General features: G+C 45.9%; 3 protein-coding genes and 1 long non-coding RNA gene across 13 annotated transcripts in view; 3 read left to right on the forward strand and 1 right to left on the reverse strand.

The window, feature by feature from the left end:
- Positions 1–4,928, forward strand: part of WIPF2 (WAS/WASL interacting protein family member 2) — a 45,891-nt gene extending 40,963 nt beyond the window's left edge. For both annotated transcript variants that reach the window (XM_034639896.1, XM_019805647.2), the window contains exon 8: positions 28–4,928. In XM_034639896.1, the coding sequence (XP_034495787.1) occupies positions 28–68 (41 nt within the window). In that variant the 3' untranslated portion in view covers positions 69–4,928. The remainder of the gene's footprint in view (positions 1–27) is intronic.
- On the forward strand, positions 113–19,484 carry CDC6 (cell division cycle 6). Of its 8 annotated transcripts, none has more exons than XM_019805637.2 (12): positions 113–248; positions 8,858–9,045; positions 10,542–10,823; positions 10,948–11,147; positions 11,394–11,569; positions 11,974–12,080; positions 12,524–12,663; positions 13,852–13,952; positions 15,102–15,166; positions 17,588–17,790; positions 18,227–18,367; positions 18,680–19,484. In XM_019805637.2, the coding sequence occupies exons 2-12, from the start codon at positions 8,871–8,873 to the stop codon at positions 18,767–18,769; spliced, it is 1,680 nt and encodes a 559-aa protein (XP_019661196.1). In that variant the 5' UTR covers positions 113–248; positions 8,858–8,870; the 3' UTR covers positions 18,770–19,484. The 8 variants fall into 8 exon arrangements, with proteins under 8 accessions (XP_019661196.1, XP_011230280.1, XP_019661199.1 ...); XM_011231978.3 differs by lacking the exon at positions 113–248 and adding an exon at positions 7,825–7,981; XM_019805640.2 differs by lacking the exon at positions 113–248 and adding an exon at positions 7,825–7,981 and having other exon boundaries at positions 18,266–18,367.
- On the reverse strand, positions 17,743–25,524 carry LOC117795406. 2 transcript variants are annotated; one of them, XR_004619399.1, is made up of 3 exons: positions 24,595–25,524; positions 21,569–21,735; positions 17,743–17,880 (listed from the first exon to the last, which is right to left on the reverse strand). It is a non-coding gene; the product is annotated as an uncharacterized LOC117795406 (long non-coding RNA). The 2 variants fall into 2 exon arrangements; XR_004619398.1 differs by lacking the exon at positions 17,743–17,880 and adding an exon at positions 20,401–21,181.
- RARA (retinoic acid receptor alpha) overlaps positions 24,469–25,716 on the forward strand; it is a 43,004-nt gene continuing 41,756 nt past the window's right edge. The window contains exon 1 of the mRNA XM_011231969.3: positions 24,469–24,602. The gene's annotated coding sequence lies outside the window, so the exon portion shown is untranslated. The remainder of the gene's footprint in view (positions 24,603–25,716) is intronic.

Here is a 25,716-nt window from a genome sequence, read left to right on the forward strand (position 1 = left end):
TGTGGTTTTCATTTTTATATTTTTCAGCTGCCCGTGGAGCCCCACCTCTGCCACCCATTCTCAGGTGAAGCCTGGCTTGGTCCTGTTCCTCAGGAAAAGGATGGACCCTCTCCTCTGCTCAGATGGTCCCTTCCATTCCCCTGAAACCTGCATGAGAGCTCCTGACGTGTTTCTACAGTGCAACCCACCTCTAGACACCAAGCGTCCTCCCCACTCACCTCCATCTATGCATCTCGTCTCTAGACTTGGTGATTGGACTCTTTATATTGACACTAGGGTCTCAAGCCCTGCATCCATCCCTCCTCTCTCAAGCCCTGCTAGCCAGATGAGGAAAAAGCTTCCATGTCTCCTGCTTTCCTCTTGGGGAAAGGTGCCTTGTTGTGGTGAATGAACTCATTGTTGGAGCAGGGTGGAGAATTGTGCTCCTACTTTCTCCTACCCACTGTGGGGGAAGTGTGGCGGTATATTATATTTCCTCATTTAGGAGGCTGGCATGGCCAGGACTTCTGGGGGTGGGCATTTTTAGTGAAACAGGAAAGGAATTTGCAGAGAAGTGATCTGTTTTAAAGGTCAAGTTTGAAGAAAGGGCAAAGAAATGGGTCTGCTTTCTTTTTAGGGGTATTTTGGTTTTGCTCTCACGCCACCCCATGCAACCACCAGAGGGAAAAGTTGGCTATTATAAACACTAAATACTAATCAGTTGAACTAAACATCTAATAAAAAGAGAGGGTGAAATAAACTGGGGATCCTCTTAGAGCTAGTCAGTTTCTCTGCAGCAAAGGGACCAGGAGCCATTTGTGTCCTCTGGGACTCCCTGCCTATTTGCCTGTTTCCTCAGGGTGCTGAGGCTGAGGGCTGTTATTCCTCACTGCACTGCCCATCCCCTCGAAAGAAAAGTCACTTTGATTCATTATGGATTCACAAACTCCCAAAAACCTGCAGTGGGAGGTAGAAAGATAGGGCGTTGGCCTTGACACCACTTAAGTCTTTTCTGACTGGCCCTGAAGGCCTGCTCAAAGACTTTAGCCCCTGATGGGTGACCAGGATGACAAGGGAAGGGCGAAGCACCTCGTGGAAGGGATCAACTCTGTGGGCTACGAAGGACTTTAAAACCTGCTTGTTCCAAAGTTCACAGCCCATCTGACTGAACAGGTACTTCTCTTCCTTTCTCCATTACTCTTGCCTTTGCAAGACTGCAGGAGTTAACACAGCAGAATAGAGAAGGGTGAGGAAGCTTATGGGGACAAAGATTCCTCTGTGCCAGGAAGCACAAAAACTTTGGTGAGGTGTGTCTCAGTCCAGTTGATCTTCCTTGGCAGCCAGCAATATGTTTCTTCGTCTTCCAGGTCCTAGTTCAAGGGCACAGAGGAAATAGAGGATCCCAGTGTAGGTAGGAACTGAGCTTGGATGGTGGGATGGGACTTCACCATTCTCCAACAGCAGGATGAAGCTCCTGGGCTCTACACATGGGATGGCTTGGTTTGCTACAACTCTTGCCAAGTACAGGGACTGCTCAAAGCTTGGAGTGAGAGCAGGGAAGGAGCCAGGGCTGTTCCTTGAAATGGATGGGGAAAGTCAATTAAAAATTTTCACCAGGTACATCACAGGCTTAAATCGCCTTAGGGACCTCTCCAATCTGTTGTATCACAGACTAAGGATCTGTGCGTGGTGCCCAGAGAAACCCAAGTCTTCCTGTGCCAGATGGGAGAGCTCTCGACTTGGGTTCTTTGTACAAGGTCTGCTATCCTTTGCCATCCCCTGGACTACATCGACTCTTGGGACAAACCATGATGAGGTCTGTCACCAAACCTTTTCTGATCATTCTCTTTATCATTTTTATTTTCAAATCTGTTAGCAGTTATCTCTCAGCAGTATCCCCAGCATTCTGAAGCCAGTAGTGCTGAGACGGCACAAGTGGAGGGAAAAAGAGAGAATACAAGAGTTAACCCTGCAGCAGAGTTCCAGGGGAGATGCTAACCAGTTACTGAACTTGGACTGTGAAGTCTTCCATTTGTTTTTGAAATGGGAGTTGATGCCTTTTGTACAATATTATCAAAGTATATCCTTTTTTTTTTTTTTTTTTTCCTTTACTCAAACATAGAGCATCAAAGTAAGCATCACAAGTAAAAGCCAAACCCCAGCTTTTCACTGGGGCTGATATCTTCCTCCTCTGTGACCTGCTGCCCTTCATATTCCCCAGCATTTGGACTGTGTCACATGGGTATTGATTGTATTCTCATTTTCTTGGCCTCACGAAGAAAGGCCCGGGCCTAGATCTAATCAGAGGGATTTTCTTCTTGAGAGCATGTTGATGGCACAGTACCTATTTAAATGTCTTTGCCTTATACATTATTTGGTCCCTCTGTTAATAACAGATTTATTATCATGTATATTTACTATTGAAGAATGGGAATGTGATCCTTATAGTTATTGATCTATTTTGTATGTTGTAAAAAGCTTGTAATATAGATTTAAGGTGGGCTGGCTGCAAGAGCACTAAAACTTCTCACCTTTTAAACTGCTCTTTTTATCTGCTCGTGGGAATGTAGTCTCTTCAGTGGAAGATTGGGTGGTCTCATGTTGAGACTCTTGCCCAGTCCCATTAACCTCCTTATTCCCTCCCAGAAGGAAGAGACATTGCCCAACTAAGCATCAGGAAGCTGTGTTATAAGCCCTTGTGTGGGTTTCGTTTTATGATGTTTTTCTCTAGTGGGAAAAACTTAATTGTTTCTTTCCACCCTTTCAGGGAAGCAGAGCAGTGGCTTCCAGGTTTTTAAATGAGCTAGATGCCCCTTTTCCCCACTCTTCTTTGGTCACCAAACTTGGATCAAATCACTTTGATATTCCAGGTGTGGCTTTTCTGTTTTGGGGATTTCTTCCAGTTGCAGCACCCCATCATCCTCACATCCTGGGCTCCCAGAGTGAGGGTGCTTAGGGCTACCCCACCTGATGGATGTGAGGCTGCTTGTCTCCAGAAATGCATCCCAGCCCTCCCAACTGGCCAAGGCAAGGAGACTAGCCACTGGCCATTGCACTGGGGGCATCCCCTCACCCCACAGCTTCCCAACTTGAAATCCAGATTTACCTCCAGAGAGAGGTGAGAAAAATTGTAAATAGACTTGCTACAGAGCAACTCAGGGTTGGGTGTGTTTTAATTCTCCTGATCACTTGAAATAATCTGTAGGCTGAGTGCTTATGGGAGTGGGGGAAAAATGTGACTCCAGGGTCCTGTCCTTCTGCAAAGCTCTGGGGGTGGAGTATAGGGCATCTGAGGCCCTTTGATGGCACTACACTGAGCTGTCTGTCCTTCTGGAAACCCAACCTACAATCAACTGCAAATCCAATTCTTCACATTCCAGTTGTAGCCTTTCTTTCCCTATTGAATCTCAGTCCCTGGCTATGTGGTCAAGGTGGCTTTCTGTAAGCCGCCCTGATTTAGGGAATGCAAGGCATTACAACTCTGCCTTCAAGACTCCTCTCTTAAAAGCAAAATGAAACAAAACTACAGTCACCTTCAAAACACATACAAAAAGAAGGATAACTGTTCAACTGAAGGAAGGATTTGGTTCCATTCAACTCCACGGTCATTGTGCCTTTACTTGTGTTAGATTTCTGTGCTTTCTTCCCCTCTCTCTTTGAAGCAATTAAAATCTTCCTTGATAACTCTTTCTTTCTTTCTACGCTTGTTTCTCACAACTTAGTGGGTTTCCTCTCTAACTGTCTTAAATCTCATTCCACTGGTGGCAGAGGGGCCGAGCCTTCTTTTCTTATGTCTAACCTTTGTCCTTTCCCATTGGGACCAGCATGGAAGTCTTAGTCAACACTGAATAAAAGACTAGAGTGACGTGTTCAGAGTGTGTGTGTGTGTGTGTGTGTGTGTCCATCTTTGCATGTGGATCAGTTTATTTTCTTTAAAAAAATAATTTATTGTATGATTTATTTTGAAGTTATATTCCAATTGCAGTGCTCCCTCTCCCAATAAGCAGTGATTTCCCCCCCCCGCCGCCCCTCTACGACGTATAATCTGGTCTCAGGTTGGATTCTTTGGTACGTTTCTTTCTTCTGGATGCCGTGCAGTTTAATTAAACCTTGCTTAAAAACAAAAACAAAAACCTGAAAATTGTGTACTCTTGTCTGGAACACCACCTCCAGTGGTGGCATAGGGAGGGGAGAACATCTGTTGCTTCCGGTGAGTGTAGTGGTTTGACTCTAGAACCTCTAAGAAGGTAGCTACACTGACTTGGGCAGAAACATCTGCAGCTTCCCAGGGGTCTTCCCTCCTCCCTTCCTGCTGTGTTTTGAATATCACAGTTCTCATTAACCATGCTCACCTGGGTGACTCTGGTAGTTTTGGTCATCATTTATGTTTGCCACCTACCTTCCCAATGCCCATGATTTCAGGAGGCCCAGGAGATGCTCTGGCCTTGTGTCCTCTCCTTACATCTCTTAGGATTCTTTCTACCTGTGTTGCATGGCAGATTGTCCCATTGATGTATGGAAGAAAAGGTGGGGGCAGAGCAGACAGACTGTGTGTGTCTATTTTTACTGGGGGTGTTGGCTTTTATTCTTCCCTGCTTTTTGTGTTGCAATCTTGGCTGGCTTTCTTGAACTTTGACTTGGGGTGTGAAAACTGAACCAGACATTCTCTGCTTACTGTGGTCAGCTGACATAATCACCACTAAGACTTAATGAGCTCACCTTGCACTTTCATCACTAGGAAAGGTCTTGAAATTATTTCCCATACTGATTCATAATGGGTGTGTGTATGAATCACTTTCACATAATTTAGATATAAAAACCTATGAGAGGGAGGGGGAAAAAGGCCTCCTCTCATTTTCATCCATACTTGCCAGATTGGCTGAATCCCTGATTATTTGACCCATCATTGTTATTAATATGATTAATAAACTACCTATTTATTGATTTAATTGTTCCTCCTGTGACTTTAAATAGCCCTCAAACGGAGCTTGCCTGAATGACCCTCAACTTCCTAAACCACAGGTTTCTCTGTCCTGTTGGGGTGGTATTGCTAGTCTGTGTGCATGTGCATGCATGCATGCACACACACACAAAAAGATACTGGACAGGTCCTTCCAGTGTGATTTGATTCCTTCCCTCATGATACTGTGTATCAGCAGGTGATAAGGACACTACTCTCATTACTGAGACACAGCTGCTTACTGTGAATGTTTCCGTTTTAAGTATTGCTGGCCTGGCCCAGCCACAAACTGTGACTTGCTGCAGGGGTGCTGCCTGTCTCTGACTTCCTATTACTCTCCAGACAGAGGTAAGAGAACTAAAATGTCAACCTCAGGATCCTAACCACCCCAGAGGATAACTACAGAGAAATGCTTCGCATCTGACCTTACTGGAGCCCAGTCTGGATCGCTTTTATGTGTAATTGAATTCATTTTCCACTCCTAGGTTTAGGGGTGTGAGATTTAAAGGACTATATGCTATCCAGCCACAAAAAGTGTTCATGAAAAAGGTGGAAATTCATTTGGCAGGGATGTCCTTTCCATTCCTGCAGCAAGCATTTATTGCATACTTTACTCTTTGCCAGGCACCCCCAATATGAAGACGAATAGGACTGGTCTTTGCCTCCAAGGAGCTCGGAGTCTAGAACACTTCAGGCAGCTACCAAGAGAAACCTATGTAGGTTATTAAAAGGCTTTATGGCAGTTAGCCAGGGAAGGCGGGTGGTGTGTGGCATTCCAGACAGAGGAAACAGCGAGGACAGAGGCCCAGAAGCAAGCAACAGTCTGGTGGCATGTGCAGCATGTTCATGTAGTATTGGAAAGGGAGATTCACATAGGTAACTTGGTAGAGACCTTTCAATCAGGACCTTCTGTGATTCTCCGCCTGCTTCCACAGTGGTCATTTAATATTGTAGGCTTACCCTGGACCAGTGCTGTATAGGCTTCAGGATGAATACTAAGTACTCATTGCTTCCTGGGCTCCCTCTAGCTCACTGAAACCTAGGGCGGTTTTCACCACTATCCCTTAAAGCTGCTGGACGCATGTTACCAGTCAAGTTATTAAGGACAGTTTTTAGGAGTCCTGGTTATCAAAATACGTGAACATTGAAGGTTGCTTCCTGGGGTCTGTTCTATTAAGAGACCAGAAATGCCATCTGGTCGAAAGCCTCCATTTTATGGAAACGCTTATCCCATTCACGGCCGCTAATGTCTGTTGTAGTTTTCAGCTCCTAGAGAGCCTTCCCAAAATGTGCTCCCTCACTGTCTCTTCCTGTTTATTTTATTTTTTAAAAGATTTTATTTATTTATTCGACAGAGATAGAGACAGCCAGCGAGAGAGGGACCACAAGCAGGGGGAGTGGGAGAGGAAGAAGCAGGCTCATAGTGGAGGAGCCCGAAGTGGGGCTCGATCCCACAATGCTGGGATCACGCCCTGAGCCGAAGGCAGACGCTTAACCTCTGTGCCACCCAGGCACCCCTCTTCCTGTTTATTTTTAAAGCTTTATTTAAGTGTACAGAAGTCTTCCTATTTAGGACCTGCATTTAATACCTCCTCCTATGTTTAAGTGGTCAAGTGTTTGAGCTCCTGTCAGACTTCCTGAGTTCAAATGCCAGCTCTTCCACTTACTGGTTGTGTGACCTTGGGCAAATTTACTCAACCCCTCTATTTCAGTTTCCTCATTTGCGAAATGAAAATAATACCAACTTAATGCAGTGCTTCTGAGAATTAATAAGGTGGTATAGGTAAAATACTTGAGCTCAGTGCCTGGCATACGTTGAACACTCAGTATCTGCTCTTCTCTCCTGTATGAACTAACTACAATTAACTGGCAATTGTAATAGCATTGTTTTCCTGTTTCTCAACTTCATTGTTCTATTTCATTTGAAACTGAAGGATGAAAGATAAATGCTTGCCATCTCCTGGAGTTGGGTTTTGGCCTTCAAGGGAACCTGAGGCTTAGCTAGGTTATTAGCTTTGGAGGCTGGCCTGTAAATTACTGCTCTAATTTATATTTTTCATTAAAAGTTCAGCTTGCCTCTTCTATAGCGGTCTTCCCTGGCCCTGAAACCCTAGTGTTTAGCCATAAAACAAGGTTTTAAAATTAAGAGGCCATAATTCTCTCAACTCCCCACAATGTGTGGATTAATGGAATTAATGATAAGGTGCACAGAATGTTATTTTTAACAAAAGCAAAGACCTGGCCCTATTTTTTTTACCTTTGAAACACAAAGCAGGGAGATAGTGTGATGAAGTGTAGTGTATTTCTCTGTGTATGTGTAGAATTTGACAAAAAAACATTGGGTGTCAGGAAGTCTGGGTCCTAGGCTCTTCACTGCCTCCAAGATGCTATGACCTCTAATTAGCCCTCCGCACGGTGGCTTTGTGCTTTGCAGGGTTGAACATTAGGTAAATAAGCTCCTGGTATTCTGCCTGGCACTCAGAACCGCCCCCCGAATGATAGGTGTTACATGGTAGCTCGCTGAAAATGTATCCCATTAGGGTAATGAAAATGGATACGTCTGGCCGCGAGAAGGGACAACCACATCTCTGAACCTCCCAGGAATAAGGGCGTGGAAACAGAGTCGCGTGCGGCTAAGACTACACCTCCCGCTGCCCTTTGCGGCGATCCTGGTTCTTACCCAGAATCGCTCCCTCTGCAACATTGCGTCTCTCTGCGGAGGCCCCGGATGTAGAATCCCTCTCAGCTCGGTGGGCGTGGCTTCACGATGGCTCGGAGACCTGGGGCTCTCTTATTGGTTGTGGTCCTTCCAACTGGATTGGACGCGAGGGAGGGGGCGTTGGCCAAGGCGCGCGGGTCTCTAGCGACAGCCAATCAGAAGCCTGGTCGGCCTTCGGCGGGAGGCGGTAAGGCTGGGGCTTTGCAGATTTGGCGCGAGCGCGGCTGGGCTTTACTGCTGCTGGTGTGTAGTTTGTTCGGGAGCTTGACCTGAAGAATCCCTGAAGCCGTGTGCGAGAGACGTGAGGAAGAGTCGGCACTGAGGTGACTCAGCCTTGTAAGGTGGAAAGCAGAGGATTGCCTGGGGAGGCCTAGGGTCTGGGAGGCAGCAGAGTTGGGAGAGGGGCTGAGGCGAGGGCCGGGGCCTCCCTTGAGGCCCGAGGTGAAGTGAGGGGAGAAGAGCTCAGATCGCCGGAGGTCCGAGGTCCGGGTAAGGGAAGGAGTAGGCTGGCAGTCGTGCGTGGAATAAAGGGGCTGAATGTTGTAGGAGGGAGATGTTCCGGGATGGGGTTGGGAGGGTGTGGGGTGGGGACCGAGTGCGGGCGGAGGGCAGACCGTAAATGTGGCAGGGTGCTGGGCTAAACTGGTGATAAAGACACACCCCGTGCCTGGAGTGAGGGAATTAGAAGTCCTGTAGAAATCTGTTAAGATAAACTTACTGCATCACTCGAGTGGTTAAGAAGTTGAGCTCTGGACCCGGCATGCCTGGTTTGCTATGACTTTGGGCCTCTGTGCCTCCGAGTTTTCTCATCTGTAAAATAAGGATAATAAGAGTGCCGACCTCTAGGGTAGTTAGTTGTAAAACTTAAATGAGTCAGTGCCTAAGGGGAGCCTGGCTGGCTCAGTCGGTAGAGGGTTCCCCTTATGATCTCGGGGTCGTGAGTTCGAGCCCCACGTTGGGTGCAGAGATTCCTTTAAAAAAAGAATAAAATTAAAGTGCTTATAACAACAGCGTTACACATAGTAGGTAGACAATAAGTGTTATTATCGCTCAGATTTGGCTATGAAGCAGAACTGAGTGCTAAGATATTGTTAGAATTTACTTATGAAATGTTGATCATTGGTATAAATTCCATGTTAGCTATTTTTCCTTCACTTTTACATATTGACTGGCTGTCCTGTTCTCTTTTTTGTACCCAGCCGTGTTGCCATCATGCCTCGAACCCGATCCCAGTCACAGGTTACAATCAGTTTTCCAAAAAAGAAGCTGTCTCGGACATTGGACAAAGCTAAAAACTCCGGTGACACCAAACTAGAACTGACCGATGTCCAGGCCATCCCCTGTTCTTCCGTAAAAATTCTGCCTCTCAGCCCCAGAAAACGTCTGGGTAAGCTATCCATTAAATAAGTACAACTTTTTGGTAGCTGTTGAACTCTCTTTCCTCAATAATAAGATGCCTAGTCCTTTGAAGCAGCTTCCTAGTAAGTTCAGGTAAAACCACTTTGTTCACTTTGGTTATTTTCAGAATGATTGCTGAGTTCATTTACTGAACTTCAGAGTTAAGCCACTTGTTGAGATCTCTTTCTGAACTGCTTCACCGTTCTGGTGTTCAATTCCTTAATTTTGAACTTAGTTCTGTCAGTATTTTAAATGACTTTGCAGTTAGCTGTCTTGTATTTTTGAAGCTTTCACCTCATTAGTGGTGAAATTAAGAGAAGCAGGTGATATTCTTGTTTTAGAACACTGGTTGGTAATCCTTTTTTGTTTTAGATCATTTGTTTTTGTTTTTAAAGATTTTACTTATTTATTTTTGCAAGAGAGAGCAACCACAAGCGGGGGTGAGACGCAGAGCAGAGAGCCCAGTGGGGACTCAATCCCAGGACCCTGGGATCATGACCTGAGCTGAAGACAGATGCTTAACCGACTGTGCCATCCAGGAGCCAAGATCATTTGTTTTTAATGGAGGGTGATGTGGAGACATTTTTGGTTGTCACAACTGAGGGAGTGCTACTGGAATGGTGGATAAAGGCCAGGGATCCTGCTAAACATTTTACAATGCATGGGACGGCCCCCAACAAGAATTATTTGGTCCAACATCCCAATGGTGCCAAGATTGAGAAACCTTATTTTAGAACAATCTTAGAATTTTCATCCCACCAAACCCTTTTGCTTTCTACCAAATAGTTGTAAGATTCAGTGGTGCCATCTGGTGGCCAATAATTGCTTCTAGATGAGAGGCATTCTGTTTTGGTGGTTTTGACTGTAGAAGTTTGCCTCCTGGGGCACCTGGGTGGCTCAGTCGTTAAGCGTCTGCCTTGCCTTCAGCTCAGGGTGTGATCCTGGCGTTCTGGGATCGAGCCCCACATCAGGCTCCTCCGCTGGGAGCCTGCTTCTTCCTCTCCCGCTCCCCCTGCTTGTGTTCCCTCTCTCGCTGGCTCTCTCTCTCTCTGTCAAAGAAATAAACAAAATCTTTAAAAAAAAAAAAAAGAAGAAGAAGAAGAAGTTTGCCTCCTGGGGGACCTGGGTGGCTCAGTCAGTTAAGAGTCTGCCTTCAGCTCATGTCATGATCCCGGGGCCCTGGGATCAACCCCACATGGGGGGGTCCCTGCTTAGCTTCTCCCTCTGCCTCTCCCCGCCAATTGTGCTCTCTATCTCTGTCAAATAAATAAAATCTTTAGAAAAGAAAGAAAGAAAAGAAAAAGAAAGAAAGAAAAAGGAAGGAAGAAAGAAAGAAAGAGAGAGAGGAGGGGAGGGCAGAGGAGAGAGAGAGAAAGAAAAAGAAAGAAAGAAATTTGCCTCTTTCTGGGAAAAGCAGAGATCTTTGCAAGTCCTTTTACTGTCCGCTACTATGAATGACCATGTTTTGATTTTAATATATTTCAGGTGATGACAATCTGTGCAACACTCCCCATTTACCACCCTGTTCTCCACCAAAGCAAGGCAAGAAAGAGAATGGCCCGCCTTGCTCACGTTCACCTAAGGGGCGCAGATTGGTATTCGACAATCAGCTGACAGTTAAGTCTCCTAGCAAAAGAGAACAAGCCAGAGCTCACCAAAACAAAATCCTTTCCTCAGTTCGTAAAGATCAAGAGATCACAACAAATTCTGAGCAGAGATGTCCACTGGAGAAAGAATCTGCATGTGTGAGACTGTTCAAGCAAGAAGGTTCGTTCTTACATGGCAACTGTTAATGCAGCCTTGTAAACAAGGCTGGTGACCCCAAATGAAACCCAGTGGATCTTCTCAGTCACCTCTGTTGTGTCTAATTGTCCTTTCACATCTGACACAGGCACTTGCTACCAACAAGCAAAGCTGGTCCTGAATACAGCTGTCCCGGACCGGCTGCCTGCCAGGGAAAAGGAGATGAATGTCATCAGGAATTTCCTGAGGGAGCACATCTGTGGGAAAAAAGCTGGAAGTCTTTATCTTTCTGGTGCTCCTGGAACTGGAAAAACTGCCTGCTTAAGCCGAATTCTGCAAGACCTCAAGGTACACTGAGAGTCTGAAATATGGTGCTCTTGCTAAAATGACATTTGGTTATTAAGGGTTAAGAAAGGTAGACGTGCTTAGGGGATTGAAGTATCCCCCCAAATAAGATGTTTTTAGTTTCATTGTCTAAATCTTTCCAAATGAAAGTAGAGCTTATTCTCTTATACGCTGTTAACTCCTCAAAGACTAGGTTCCATCAAACCTTTATCTGAGGGGAAAATATCTTTCATGTTTGCATTTTTCTAGAAGGAACTGAAAGGCTTTAAAACTATCATGCTGAATTGCATGTCCTTGAGGAGTGCCCAGGCTGTATTCCCAGCTATTGCTCAGGAGATTTATCAGGAAGAAGTATCCAGGCCAGCTGGGAAGGACATGGTGAAGAAACTGGAAAACCATATGACTGCAGAGAAGGGCCCCATGATGTAAGTACTGCTCTGCTGCATGTTCTGTGAAAATCTGCAAGGTCTGCTGCCCACAAACTCACATTCTAGTCTCTTGAATTTATCGGTTTGTATAAGAAATGAACATTTCCTGTATTTGCTGTACAAGAGGTAGTTACATATGCTTAAAGGGAAAGAGGAGAGGAAAATACACCTTCTAATTTTAAATTGGAAAAAAATGCTCTTAAACTAATTGCTTGAAAAACCTGTATCTTACTTTGGTGTGATGGTGGGGGTATCATTGTAGCAGGGACTGGAGAGAGGACAGACTAGGACCTTCAAACTGGTGTCAGCTGTAGGAATGTGACCTGGAGTCTGCCCAGATCTAACATATGGGACAGTTGGGAAGGTGAACATGGATACTAATTGTTTGTCTTTATACGTAGTGTGTTGGTGCTGGACGAGGTGGATCAGCTGGACAGCAAAGGGCAGGATGTATTGTACACACTGTTCGAGTGGCCATGGCTAAGCAATTCTCGATTGGTGCTGATTGGTTAGTGCTCAGTTGCTAATGTTACAGGATGGGTCTAAAGAATTCTTTTTTTAATCGCTTCATCTTATCACCTATTTTATCTTAAGCCAGCTTTCTGCTTTCTTATCAAAATGAAAAAATTACTATAAAATAATAGTTTTAATCTAAAATCAACTTTGTTAAGTCTAAATAAAAATGACTTAGTACTTCAATTTGAGACAGTTGATTTTTGGAGTATCTGGTCCTGCTTATCAGTGAACAATTCTAAACCTAACTTGAAAAGAGCATTCTAAAATGACTATGTACATCTAACCTAATAAGTGTTGGGGTGGGCGTGAGGTGGCAAGTGGAAGCAACAGTTAGAATGCTGGGTTAACTGGAAATTGTATTCAGCTTTCAGGGGGTTTAATTTTCCTTTGAGATGATTTGACCGTGATGATTGGTAATATTTATCTCCTTCTCAGGTATTGCTAATACCTTGGATCTCACGGACAGAATTTTGCCGAGGCTTCAAGCTAGAGAAAAATGTAAGCCTCGGTTGTTGAACTTCCCACCTTATACCAAAAATCAGATAGCCGCTATCTTGCAGGATAGGCTTGATCTGGTAAGTGCCACCCATTGTACCGCATTATATGTCCCTTGGATGGGGAAATGTAACAATCCTGAAATATTTTTGCTTAGAGGGGCACCTGGGTGGCTCAGTCAGTTGAGCATCTGACTCTTGATCTCAGCTTGGGTCTCGATCTTAGGGTTGTGAGTTCAAGTCTTCTGTTGGGCTCCACACTGGGCGGGGAGCCTGTTTAAATTTTTTAAAATTAATTAATTTTTAAAATTATTTATTTATTTATTTATTTATTTATTTATTTATTTATTTATTTAGCTTAGATTGCTTTCCTCAGCAGGGAGTTCCTGCGGGCCTTGATGAGAACATTTTTATATGAATTTCCACCCAAAGCTCCATTTATTCGGTACCTCAGTGTTGGAATAAAAAGAAGAGAGGAGGGGCACCTGGGTAGCTCAGTCAGTTAAACACCCCACTCGATTTCAGCTCAGGTCTTGATCGCAGAGCTGTTGAGTTCAAGCCCCACGGTGGGCTCCACGATGGGCAGGGAGCCTACTTTTAAAAGGGGAGGCGTAGTGCCTGGGTGGCTCAGTTGATTAAGCCTCTGACTCTTGATTTCAGTTCAGGTCACCATCTCAGAGTTGTGAGATCCAGCCCCCTACGGGGCTCTGCATCAGGCTTCACGCTCAGTGTGGAGTCTGCTTGTCCCTCTCCCTCTGCTCCTCTCTGGCACCCCACTTTGGTGCATGGGCGCTCTCAAATAAATTTTTTTTTTTTTAAAAGAGAGGAATCACTCAATACTCCCCCCCCCTTTTTTTAAGTTTATTTATTTTTAGTAATCTCTACACCAAACGTGGGGTTCAAGCTCACAACCCCAAGATCAAGAGTCACATCGTCTTTCGACCGCACCAGCCAGGTGCCCCTCAATACTTTTATAATGGCCTGTAACAATAGGGCACGTTTCTTTGAAAATGACCAAATACATTTCAGTTTAGTTTTGCTAATTTCTGTTTGCTTTTTTTCCCATTCATGAGCCTCTACCACATGCCTACAAAATGTTTAAATGTGTGAAATTTCCATTTATTTGTGAGCAGAAAAGGCATCTCTTGGACCTCAAGGGTGACCAGTCAAGTTTAGACTTGAAATGTGAAAATGTTTATGTCTGGGACCTAAATTACAGAGAGGGGGAACCTTATAGTTCATGCTGTCATCTCATATGTCTTTCCAAAGGTATCTAGAGCTCAGGTTCTGGACAATGCTGCAATTCAGTTCTGTGCCCGAAAAGTCTCTGCTCTTTCAGGAGATGTTCGAAAAGCGCTAGATGTTTGCAGGTGAGTTATGGCACTGTTGGCTGCTTTTATTAAAAAAAGAAATGCTGTTAATTGTCTCGTGTAACTCAAGTGAATGTGGCTTAAGAGGCCGCATTCTGCCACTTTTTACACTCAGAAAGGAGGACTTGTTTCTCAGTGGGGAGCTCTGCATTTCCACCGTGTTAATGTCTGAAACATTATCAGTCCATTACCTACAGAGGGAGAAACAAATGAGATGTTGCTGGCACTCCCTGTGGTGATTATAGATTGGTTAATTACATTTGTATTAAAAAAGACTCCAGTTTACTTTTCCATTAGCTGGTCTCAAGCAGGTTTATTTATGGACCTGAACCATCTTTGCCTTTAGACTTTTTTTCCTTCCTTTGCTTTTGTGAGCACCCCTTCCTCCGGTTGGTGGTCCCGCACGCTTGTATTCCAGACCTCTCTCTCCCTTCCCATCCTCTGCCCCTCCTGCTGGGGAAAGCCTCTGTGTTGACTGATGAAATTCCTTCCTTCCCAGTAGGGACACTGGGTCCATTAAAATGATACTTGCTGTGCTGGCCCGCTGGTCCAACCTCCCCCTACTGCCATGCAAAAGATCCAGGTCTGGCTTATGGCTTCCTGTGGGCAAAGTGCTTTGGAGACAGCAGTGGGAGAGTAAGCTCTTCCTATTGCTAGATGGCATGATCCTGGATTTGAAAGTTTCCCCTAGTCAGCAAACTACTTGAGTAAAGACTGCAGCTATGAGCAATAGTCATGTAGGCTGGTGTGGTTTAGCCTACGCGTATCATATGGATATAGAACTGAGGACTCCCCTTTTAGGTCCAGTGTGTATGGGTGGTATTGGCTCTCTGTAGGCAGTCACCCACCCACATAGCCTCTCTCCTATCCATGATATTTTTTCCTCCTTCAAAATGTTATTATTGGCTTAATGTATGATGACCTACTTGGCATCTATTAAGAGGAAACCATATAGTGTTGAAAGTCTCTCAGATTCCCTGGTCCATGAATTATTTCAAGGCAACTAAGTCCCCTTTAGCTGAGACATAAACCAGTTTTGTTTGGGGGCTTTAAAATTATATGACATGTGTCTGTGTTTGAACTTGGTGGTTTGGTGTGGTATTTGGTTTGGCTCAGCCTAAATTAATTTTAGAAATTTTTTTTTTATAGGAGAGCTATTGAAATTGTAGAGTCCGATGTCAAAAGCCAGACTGTCCTCAAACCGCTGTCTGAATGTAAGTAGTTTATCTCTTTCCCATCTTCCTTTATAATTGGAAGCTTAACTTTTCTGAGGAAAGAGGTAGAAAGATGAAATGACCATAGTTAAATCCATGCTTATCCTTTTCTGTATGTCTGTGTTTTTTGTCAATTTCATCTATTTTACTTCAATCTGGCCTGTCTGTACTATAGTCCTTGCATTGGTGGATACACATTCCCCGGGGTGTTACATAAAAGGCTGGATCATAGTAAGTTTTCTTTCTAAGCTCTAGAAATGAAAATTGTGGATGGTAAGGCTTGATCAGCTTCTCTCTGGGTTCTTCTGTTGAGTTCACTTTAGGTCTTGTTGTAGGTGAGAGGAAAGTAAATAAGAGTTGGACAGTGAAAGAATACAGTTCAACTTGGGATATCTCAAGCCTTCAGACAAGTCTGGGAGGGTGGAGGTACAAAGATGATAGTGCTACAGCAGACTGTTATAAAAATGACAAAATTATTTTCCTTTCCGTTAGCCTTGTTCTCTTAGTCATGGCAGATGTAAAATGGCCATGAACTACGTATCTTGTCAGTATTTAATATCCAGTGTTAATCTTTAGAAACAGGACAGTCTGATTTGATTGTTTCTTTCCTCTTTCACGCCACTGGTTGACAGTTATCAAAATTGTTTCTAGCACTGTAGCTCCACAGAAAACACTTTCTTCTTTCTTCTCTTCTTTTCTCTTTTCTTTTCTTTCTTCCTTTCTATCAGTTTGTTGAAAGAAAATTAATAAAAATATTGCACAAGTAGCCAAATTGAGTGCTTAGGCTAATGGTAGGTAATATATACCAATGCATGGATTAGATACTGGTTTCTCTTTAACTTTTCAAATTATTCCTTTTTCTCCTACCAATGACATTTTAGGCTTGTCAGTGCCCCTGTGAGCACCACTGGCACACACATAGCTAAAAGAGGTTGTAAGTTTCTGGCATAAATTATTAGACTAACCTAATTCCTATCTTTTGACCTCTGGTATGTGTGATTGGCTTTTGATGGTTTTAGAAAGCTATATGGAGGCTGACTTCAACTAAATGTAAGAAGGCACTTTTTTTTTTTTTAAGAGAAGGGGAGAGAAGGAATCCACAAGCGGGGAGGGGCAGAGTAAGAGAGAGAATCTTTTGTTTTTGTTTTTTTTTTTTTTAAAGATTTTATTTATTTATTCGACAGAGATAGAGACAGCCAGTGAGAGAGGGAACACAAGCAGGGGGAGTGGGAGAGGAAGAAGCAGGCTCATAGCGGAGGAGCCTGATGTGGGGCTCGATCCCATAACGCCGGGATCACGCCCTGAGCCGAAGGCAGACGCTTAACCGCTGTGCCACCCAGGCGCCCCAAGAGAGAGAATCTTAAGCAGACTCCACACTGCAGGGCTCGATCTCACGACCCTGAGCCAAAATCCAGAGTCAACACTTAACTGACTGAGCCACCCAGCACCCCAGGACGGCTTCTTTGACACATAGGTGGGTTCCCTAGCTTTGAAGATACTCAAACAAAAGCTGGATAGATGATCACTAGTTGGGATTGTTTTGGGTAGGGAGCAAGAAGAGACCTCTAAATTCCTTTCAACTTTAAGGTTCTGCTACTTGATCAGTGATCTCTAGTTTTTCCACTACTTTTAGTTCTTTGCAACATCCCAGTTATGGTAATGAAATAGAAGCAGATTGCTTTGGGGCAACTGCACATAGTCTGAGGAAGTAGTTTAGGCAAAGGTTGTTACAGAGCAAATCCCTTCTCTGTCTTGCAATTCATGCATCTTCAAACAATGAGGCCATAGTCCTAGGCATCTTGTTGGCAGTTCCCCAACCTCCGGCCTCTGAGATGGTGCTATCTGCTAAGATATCCAATGACATTTTCTCAAGTGTTTCTCTGTTGTGGATTGTTTTAGGCAAGTGAACCAAACCTCAAAGGTCATTTGGGGAAGCTATCTAGAGGACTTATGTAGGATTCACTTCACTATCCACATTTAGCCACTCATTTGAAACTATGAGGTAATTCTTACAACTTTTTTTCCTTTCTTAATTACGAGGCACAATCATCTTTGCTTCAGGATTCTGTACTTTTTCATCTTCAAGATATTGGGAATTTCCAAGGTGGAATACAGTAGCCCTCTGTCTCATTCTTATTCTTTCATGAGATGGATTCTGTCTCTCTGACATGAAATTGCGTTCTGCAGGACAAAATAGCCTACCATTCTACGCAGAAAAAGGATAACCCTATTTTCCAAGTCATCATCTTTCTGAAGATAGCACTGTCTCTCATCCTTTGACTTCCGGTTACAGAGTTGGAACCTCTGCTTTGCCACCACATGACTGCACTTGAATTTTCTTCACCCAAAACTTAGTATCATCTGTCTCAGTACACACAATATTTTAAAAATCTAATGAAGCCTGATTTATTTACTTTTTAGGCAGGTTACCCTCTGAGTCACTGGTTCCCAAGCGGGTTGGTCTTATTCACATATCCCAAGTTATCTCAGAAGTTGATGGTAACAGAATGACTTTGAGCAAAGAAGGAGCACAAGATTCCTTCCCTCTTCAGCAGAAGATCTTGGTCTGCTCTTTGCTGCTCTTGACCCGGCAGCTGAAAATCAAAGAGGTCACTCTGGGGAAGGTGAGTTGAGAATATCAGCAGATGGAACTGGGGTAGAGATGAGTATGCTTTGCAGAGCAGATATTGTCCAAAGGGTCTGTTATGCTCCAACTGATAGGAATTAAAAGTGGGTTTTTAAAAGGAAGAATAAATACTGGTCCCATAAAAAAGGCAACTGATTTTATTTCCCTTGGGTTGTGGTTGAGAATTTCCCATTCATCTCCTCCCCTTCATTTCTGCCTCTTCCTATGAAACATATAAAGCTCCTCTCCTGCCTGACGGTAGAGGTTTTGGCAGTATCTACAGAATGCCTGTTCAAGGATTTTATGGAAAAGAGGGAAAATTGCAATATTCAGATAACTTTTATAAATGCAAATTCACTTTTTTTAAAAAGACTGTAAGACTACAAGAGATAGAACTTTTAAACAACTTTTGTGTTCTCCCTTGTTTCTCCCAGTTATACGAAGCCTATAGTAACGTTTGTCGCAAACAACAGGTGGCAGCTGTGGACCAGTCAGAGTGTTTGTCACTTTCAGGGCTCTTGGAGGCCAGGGGCATTTTAGGATTAAAGAAAAACAAGGAAACCCGCTTCACAAAGGTACAACTAACTGCTTCTTTGTGACAATGCTTTTAATTGTCCTGTTTTGGAGAGCTTCTCTTTTTTTGCTAAAGTAAAGATTGTAAGTATGACCACAGCTAGGTAAACAATTTGTTTTTTGTTAGGTGGAGTTCAAGATCTGTGAGGATGGGACTGTGGTATGAATGAGATATTCTCTGCAGGCCATTGAAAAAGCAGCGTTTAACTTGCTTGCCTCTTGGGACAAAAGTTCAACATGGTAGAAGTTTATGTAATAAAAACTTGGCTTTTGTGAATTCTCCGCCATGAAAAGTCCGTTTCTCTTCTTTCCAGGTGTGTTTGAAGATTGAAGAGAAGGAAGTAGAGCATGCTCTGAAAGACAAAGCTTTAATTGGAAATATCTTAGCTACTGGGTTGCCTTAAATTCTTTTCTCTTATGCTAATACGCTACCCGCCACTGTCCAGTGGGCGTGTAGAGAGCTCTGGAGTCTTCATATTAGTACTTTATCCATTCAGGTCTGAAAACAAATATGACCTTTTTTTTTTTTAAATTTTATTTTATCTTATGTAATCTCTACACCCAACATGGGGCTTGAACAAAAGTTGCATGCTCTTCTGACTGCGCCAGCCAGGCGCCCCTAAATATGGCCTTTTTAAATGTGAAACTGATACATTTTAATCTATAGATTCATGAATATTAACACTGAATGATAATTTTGGGTCTTATTTTTATGCATTAAAAATCACCAAGTAGACTCTTTTTAATTATATTCACTACTTCCACCTCTTGTGTGCCTCTAACCAGTATGCTTATATTATAGTACACAGGATTTATGTGGTGGAATGTGTCTGTATTTACCTCTTAGTTTCTTCAAGCATTGATGTATCTTAAAGAACTTTGGGGCTAGAGTAAGAATGAAAAAGAACATTCCAGGAAAATAAGCAAGTCTACATGGAGATCTGGAGGACATTTTGATCAAAGAATTTCTTTTTGGAGTATACTGTGTTCGCGTTGCACATACTTCCACATTGTGACATTTTAAAGACTCATTGAGTTTCTGGGGCACTCCCAAGGTTGCGGGGGTGGTAGAAGGAATGTAACTGTACGGATTGTGAATATATTTATTTCCAAGTTGCATTCTTTGTCTTTTTAAGCACGCACATTTCAAGAGAGCTCAAATTTTCAGCAAACAATGTGAAAATTTCTCCCCAAACTGTCGCACAGTCTTAGCCGCCCTCAGATGAAGCCACTTGTTTCCAGATGCCTTCATTTGGGGTTGGATTTTCATCTAAACCTCAGATTTTTCCAGTCTTATTAGATAAATTAATCCATATGGCTACTCAAGTCTCCCCTTTTCTGGGTTTGGTTTCCAGTGGCATTCAATGGTAATTTGTGGCGGGGACACCAGAGGGCACCATTATAACACTGACGGCCTTGAAAATGCAGGCAGTGGGGCTGGGGTAGTTTTGATTGAAGGGAGAGAAAAATTAAGTTTGATCCTTTGGGAAGATTGCTCTACTTTTATAACTCAAGCAGATGCTTGGAATGCAAACCATGTGTGATAGGAAGGGTCTGGGACCAGTGACCAAGTCTGTGCTGCTCCCTGAGCTCTTTGGCCTCTCTGACATGACTTGAGTTTAGGAACTTGATATTGTACAAATGATCTGTTGGCCACTGTTTCATTCATGCTGCCCACTGTATCCTTGCAATGTGATCTGGGCCGCAGCAGATGGTATGGGATAGCAGGACATGCAGAGGGAGCCCTCTGAAATGAACACCACCCGCCAGCGGGTGTGGTAGAGCGGAGTCTGCAGTGGAGGCTGAGTCTGAATCGGAATGTCGTTCTCGCCCTCTCACCCTGACTAGAGCGCTCACTCCCTCGGAGGGTCACTCGTGAGTGGAAAACACAGTTCCATACCTAGAAGCCTGAGAGTGTCTGGGGCTACAAGGGTTAACAAGCATAATTGCGAAGATTGTCCGAAGGCTGATGGAAAGCAGAGACTGAATGGGATTGAGAACAGATGCGGGGCTTGATTTAAATTACATTTTATTGGATGCTGCAGCCTTAAGAGACGTGACTGCTTTACAGTTTGTTTCCACACTGTGGGCAGCTGCTGTCTGTTCTGTGTCCACAGTAGGATCCTGCCCAGAAAGGAGCGGCCTCCCCACCTCGTTGTGTTTGAGGCTTGGCGCCTTCCTCTTAACTGTAGGGCTTGAGTCAGGAACATGGCTTGACTCGCAGTGGGGCTGCTATGTATCCTCCATGGCTCGGAGCCAAGATCGCATTTGCAGATTCAAAAGGGCCAAATTTCTTTCCCCTCTACCTCTTTTCTCTCCCTTTCCCCTGGTATTTGGAAATAGGTTTTTCTCTGTATTGGGTTGTTAGTTTCCTTTCCCTCAGTTCTCCCCCCACTGTCAATTTCTAGGTCATTGCTGCTCTTAAGACTTCAGCAATTGGAACAGGGTTGGTTCTGTCAATGATGCGTGAAGCCGACTTAGAGTCCCTGCTTGGCTTCCGCTGCCCTTGTGGGAGCAAAAGCTGATGTATGTTTGTCAGTAGAGTCTTAAGTGTAATTCAGACAGCCGGGGCGCAGACCGAGAAGAGGAAGAAAAGTCCTTTCCTTGCTGGCTTTTCCCACTGAAGCTGAGAGCTATGGGAAGGTAGTGGGATTTTTAGAGGGCTGGGCTGGGCTTGTGGTTACTAGTTTCTGCCAGGATCGTAACCTGTTTCACATGGAGTAGAGGCAAAGATGCTGACCCACATTCTTCCTCTTGAAGGTGGTAGGCTGTGTGTCTATATCCTGATTTATTTTTCTTCAAAGAAGCAGATGAAGCTTCCATAGAGTGTTAGTGGGTATTGCCATGGAAAGAACATAGACACAATAAAATTGGTGTGAGTTTCAACCCCAGAGCTGCCACTTACATTTCTGGCTCAGCGAAGACTTGCCTGTGGCTAGATAACTAACTGGCAAGATATGTGAGGTCCAGGCTTCCCAGAGATCAAAAATGTTGGCAGAGCTCTATTTGCTACCCACCCCCCCACCCCCGTTCCTTTACTCCCTGCCTTTATTATGTGCCCTTTTAAGATCTACCAGTGAGACCTGGAAGGGAGGATCTGTAAGGGATATATCTTGGGGATTTTCAAAAATATCTATTGAGACATGTTGCCTTGACTACCAAGGGAAACCAAAAGAAAGAGCCAAGTTTGAGATGTTACTTACATTTGTGTCTGTCCGCAGCACTTAGGACAGGGTCCGGGACCTGGTAGGTATTCAGTAAACGATTGTTGAATGAACCGAGAAAGGTGCTGCCTTTCCCTCCATCTCTGGGCCATTCTCATTGGGAGCTACACGTTACTGGTGTTTCTGCATGGAGGTGGAGCGGGCCCCTGCAAAGGAAGGGTGCTCCATCTTACAGGATGTGTCTTGACACATTGTGGAGCGTTTATTGGCCTCACAAATGCGTACCCATCGCTCCCTCTGATGTAGTGGCATTTTGCTTGAGGCAACTTCCATGTTGCTCCCAGGAAGCCTCGGGTTTGGGGAGAGAGTCCTAGTCCTGCCTATGGGCTGGAAAGATGGGGGCCTGTCTGGAGGTTCCTGTGTCCTTAGGGACTGGCCAGAAGCTGTGCCTCTAGTTGGTAAGGGAGGAGCACACCTTTAGTGTCCCACTTTTTAACTCTTGAGGAAAGTTGTGATCTCGGGTTCCTCCTGAAAATGTAAGGAGCCCTCTAATATATTCTCTTGTAAAGCTGCAAACAGTGCAGTTCTCCCTCTTCTCAGAAGTGCATTCTGTAGGGGGAGAAGGTGTGCCCTCTGCCCTCCCTTGATTTTCAACCCCAGCCCCAAGGCACTGGCAGTAGAAGCTAATTGGGTGCAAGGGGCCTGGGTAGAGGCTGTCTGAAGACTGGCGAAAGGAGAGAGCCAGCTCCTTTTTTAAAAAGCTCTAATTGAGTTCTGAATCAGCCTCCCTCTTTGATCCCTCCTCTGTTTCCCACACTGCCTGAAAGAGCTAGATCAGCACTTTATAACAAGGGTGCGCCCGCTGCCCACACCGCCCCTCTCCCGACGCTCTCCGCTGCCGCCATCCACTGCTTGTCTCCTTCAGTTAAGATAATGAAGATGCTGAGAGATAAAATGTGTATTTAATAAGGGTGGGGGTAGGGAGGCGGAAAGGGGCAGCCAGGGCCTTCCCTAGTTTGGGGCCTAGCCAAGACTCAAGCTGAAAGCAAAGCTGGAGTAAGACTTGGCCCCAGGGTGTGGGGGTTTCTGGGCCTCAATCCAGCTGACTTCACTGCCTGCTGTTTGCCCTAAATTCCCCCACCTCCACCCTCTCACCCCCACACTCCTTTCTTTCCTCTCTTCTTGTTCCTAATGGGGAAAGGGAATCTTGCTTCTACTTTATTTTCAGCTGGTAACTTGGCCTTTGGTGCGGTGCCCCCCACCCCCAAGTCAGCTACAAGGTCGGGCTAGGGCAGCCCCCTCTAGCCTAGGCCTGTAGAAGCCATGGGTTCGCGGTGGGGGGTGAGAAAAAGCTAGAGTTAATGAAGACCAGCTGCTAGTCTGGGTTCCGCCTGCAGTTAGCTGGAGGCCAGCCTTTGGTGGTGGTTGGAGGTAGTGGGGTGTGTGACCTCCATCCCTGGGCACCAGGATATCCTGTGGCAGCTGAGGCTTGTGCTCCTCTCTGAGCTCGGTTTTATCCTTAGCTTGTAAGATAGTAGTCTGTTTCCCTTTTGCCCTACTCCCCTCTCCAAGTAACGCTCAGCCCTTATTGGGCTTTATAACTGTAGTGGCGGCCCAGCTGAGATCTGAGGATCTCCAAGTTCTTTTGTAAACACTCATTAACTGCCTGGGAAGAACCGAGTCCTGGTTAACAGCTGGGAGGGAACTGAGGCACGTTAGGGAGAAAGGCTTGACCTGAGCTCACCCCATGGACTCCACCCTGGGGCCTCCATCCTTCCTGTCTAGCTCCTTTCCTCAGTTCTTCCTGAAAGTCAGAGAAAGAGGTGGATCCCACTTCTGCCCTCTCCCCTTCTGGGAAGAGGCCATGCTTTCTCCCTGCCCTCGAATCAGTCCCTGACTTCCCCTGGCCCTTCACCCCATGACACTTGCCCTGCTCTGCCACTGCGGGAGGTCTGTGCAACTCTCCTTGCAAAACATTCTCACTCCAGCCCTCTGCGGACCTCCCATCCACCTTTCCCTGCCCACCAGGCCCAAACCCCAGTGCCTCCTTTTGAGCTACCGAGAAGATCGCCTGTCTTCAACTGGGTCTGTAACCTTGAAGTGGATCTAATTGTGCAAAGAGGCCCCTCCGCCCCCTGTATTTATCCCAAATGGTACCTGGGAAAATATTCTCTTTCTTCACCGTCCATATTCATTCTGGTAAAGTTTCAGGATCCTATTCAGGGCTGGGTAGTGGCACTAGGTCACTAGTTGACCCCTGAGTTCTGCATCTCGTTCTTTCACTGGTGATGGGTATAACCAAAGTCCCCCAGCTCCACCTGCTCACACTCTAACCTATATGCGCATGTCTGCCCCTTCAACGCACTCCCAGGTCCACACACCCCCGCCAGGGTCTGAATCTCTACCGGTTTCCAACTGCCATCCATGTCACACTGCCCTGTTACTTGTGGGGGCTGAGGCTGTGGGAATCACCCCCCTCCTCCCCTGGGTGGTCTCCTAGGTATTTAGGAATAGTGGGGAGGGATCTGGAGACTGTGCTAGGTCTATGAGGGGGAGGATAGGAGTGAGCACCTGTCCAAAATGAATGCCTCTGTCCCCAAATTCTCAATGGCTAGGTGGCTTAGCAGGAGTGATAAGGAAGGAAATCTTAACCCCTATCTGCAGTACCAAAGCCCAAATCATCTGCTGGGCTGGGGACGGGCAGGGGCAGGAAGAAACGTCTTTTTCCTCCTGTCAAATATTATCCTATCCTCCGCTAAAGTCATCCCTGTGCTGTGTATTTGAGACCGAGGACTGTTCCGGTCCCCAGCCCATGACTCAGATCGCCGGCTTTCTCCCAGTGAGTTCCTTCTGCCCCTTCAGTCAGCTCTGCACCCGCTGACCCAGTCAGGGCTGGTGGAAGAGGGCGGGGAGAGCCTAGTGTTTGGAGAGTGGGCTTTAGGACCCAACGGGAACCCGTGCCTCTTGCAGCAGCCTAACCCAGAAGCAGGGGGGAATCCTGAATCGAGCTGAGAGGGCTTCCCCGGTTCTCCAGGGAACCCCATCGCCCCCCTGCCAGCACGCACCTGAGCAGGTAGGACCGCGCACACCCCTTCCCAATTCCCCCTCGGCCGCCTTCCGCCTGGCGTCCCCGCTGCTCATCTGGTCGTTTCCCTTTCGCCAGTTCAGGCTTTCCCCATCCCTCCTCCCCCACTGCTCACTGTGGTCCTGGGAGGTGGGGGCCTGGGAACAGTGGGGTGTCTGAAAGCTCGGAGCCCCCGCGCCCTGCAGCGCCCTTCCTGCACTCGCCCCAGGCACTGCCCGATCTCAGGCTAAGAATGGAAAGTGGGGGGAAGGTCTGCCCAGGCCCCACGCCCTTGCACCCTCCTTTGCAGTATTGCTTAATGCCCCTTCCCCCACCTCACCTCGACCAGAGAATTGGCAGTGCCGGGGCGATCGCGGAGGGAGCGGGAGAGGGACCTGAGCTCCCCGGAGGATTTCTCTCTTGCTTCCTCCTGGCCTCCCAGCCCCAAGAGCTCGGGACTTCGGTACCCACCCACCCCACCCCACCCCCCGCTCCCTACTCACCTTGGAGGGGAACTAATGCCCCTTTCCAGGCGCCTCTCACACTTGGGTGGCTAAAGGCTTTGCTGGAGGGTGGTGGAGGTTGGGAGTGGTTTTGGGTGACCTGTTCCTCTAGGGAAAGTTCTTTCAGCTTAGAGCCCCCATCCCTGCCAACACCTCAGCACCTTTTGCAAAGACACCCCCCAACCCGCCGCCGCCCTGTGTGTGTGTGTGTGTGTGTGTGTGTGTGTGTGTGTGTGTAGACCATGTGGTTTTAAGATCTATAAGCTTTGGATAAAGGTGGCTGTGTGCATTGAAGGGGAGAGGTCCCAGAGTGTGGCCCAGGCCAGAGTAGGCTCAGCCCAGATGGCTGGGGAAGGGGGTGTGGACCAGATCAGAGAGGCCACCCAGCCATGCCAGCTCCCCGGGTTCCTTGGCTTTCAGAGCCTCAGGCTCCTGGTGTTACCCCGAAGCTTCTGCCTTCCTGCTGTCTCTCTGGGAAAGGGCTGAATGGCACCTACTGTTTACAGTGGCTTATTTTTCCCTCCAGTTGGGGGCTGACAAAGCCTGCGCTCGGAAGACCTAGGGCATCTCATTCTGGTTTAGTGGGTTTGCAGGAGGGGTGTATGACTTGTCTGAGTAAC

This window comes from Ailuropoda melanoleuca, chromosome 13 (assembly GCF_002007445.2).
Source record: "Ailuropoda melanoleuca isolate Jingjing chromosome 13, ASM200744v2, whole genome shotgun sequence".
Taxonomy (NCBI): Eukaryota; Metazoa; Chordata; class Mammalia; order Carnivora; family Ursidae; genus Ailuropoda; species Ailuropoda melanoleuca.

Bases quoted from the DNA above. Each gene is read 5' to 3' on its own strand.
- CDC6 (XM_019805637.2), top strand. From the start codon at position 8,871: ATGCCTCGAACCCGATCCCAGTCACAGGTTACAATCAGTTTTCCAAAA. The intron at 11,570-11,973 runs GTAAGTACTGCT...CTTTATACGTAG, and splicing joins GCAGAGAAGGGCCCCATGAT to TGTGTTGGTGCTGGACGAGG. The intron at 13,953-15,101 runs GTGAGTTATGGC...TTTTTTTTATAG, and splicing joins AAAGCGCTAGATGTTTGCAG to GAGAGCTATTGAAATTGTAG.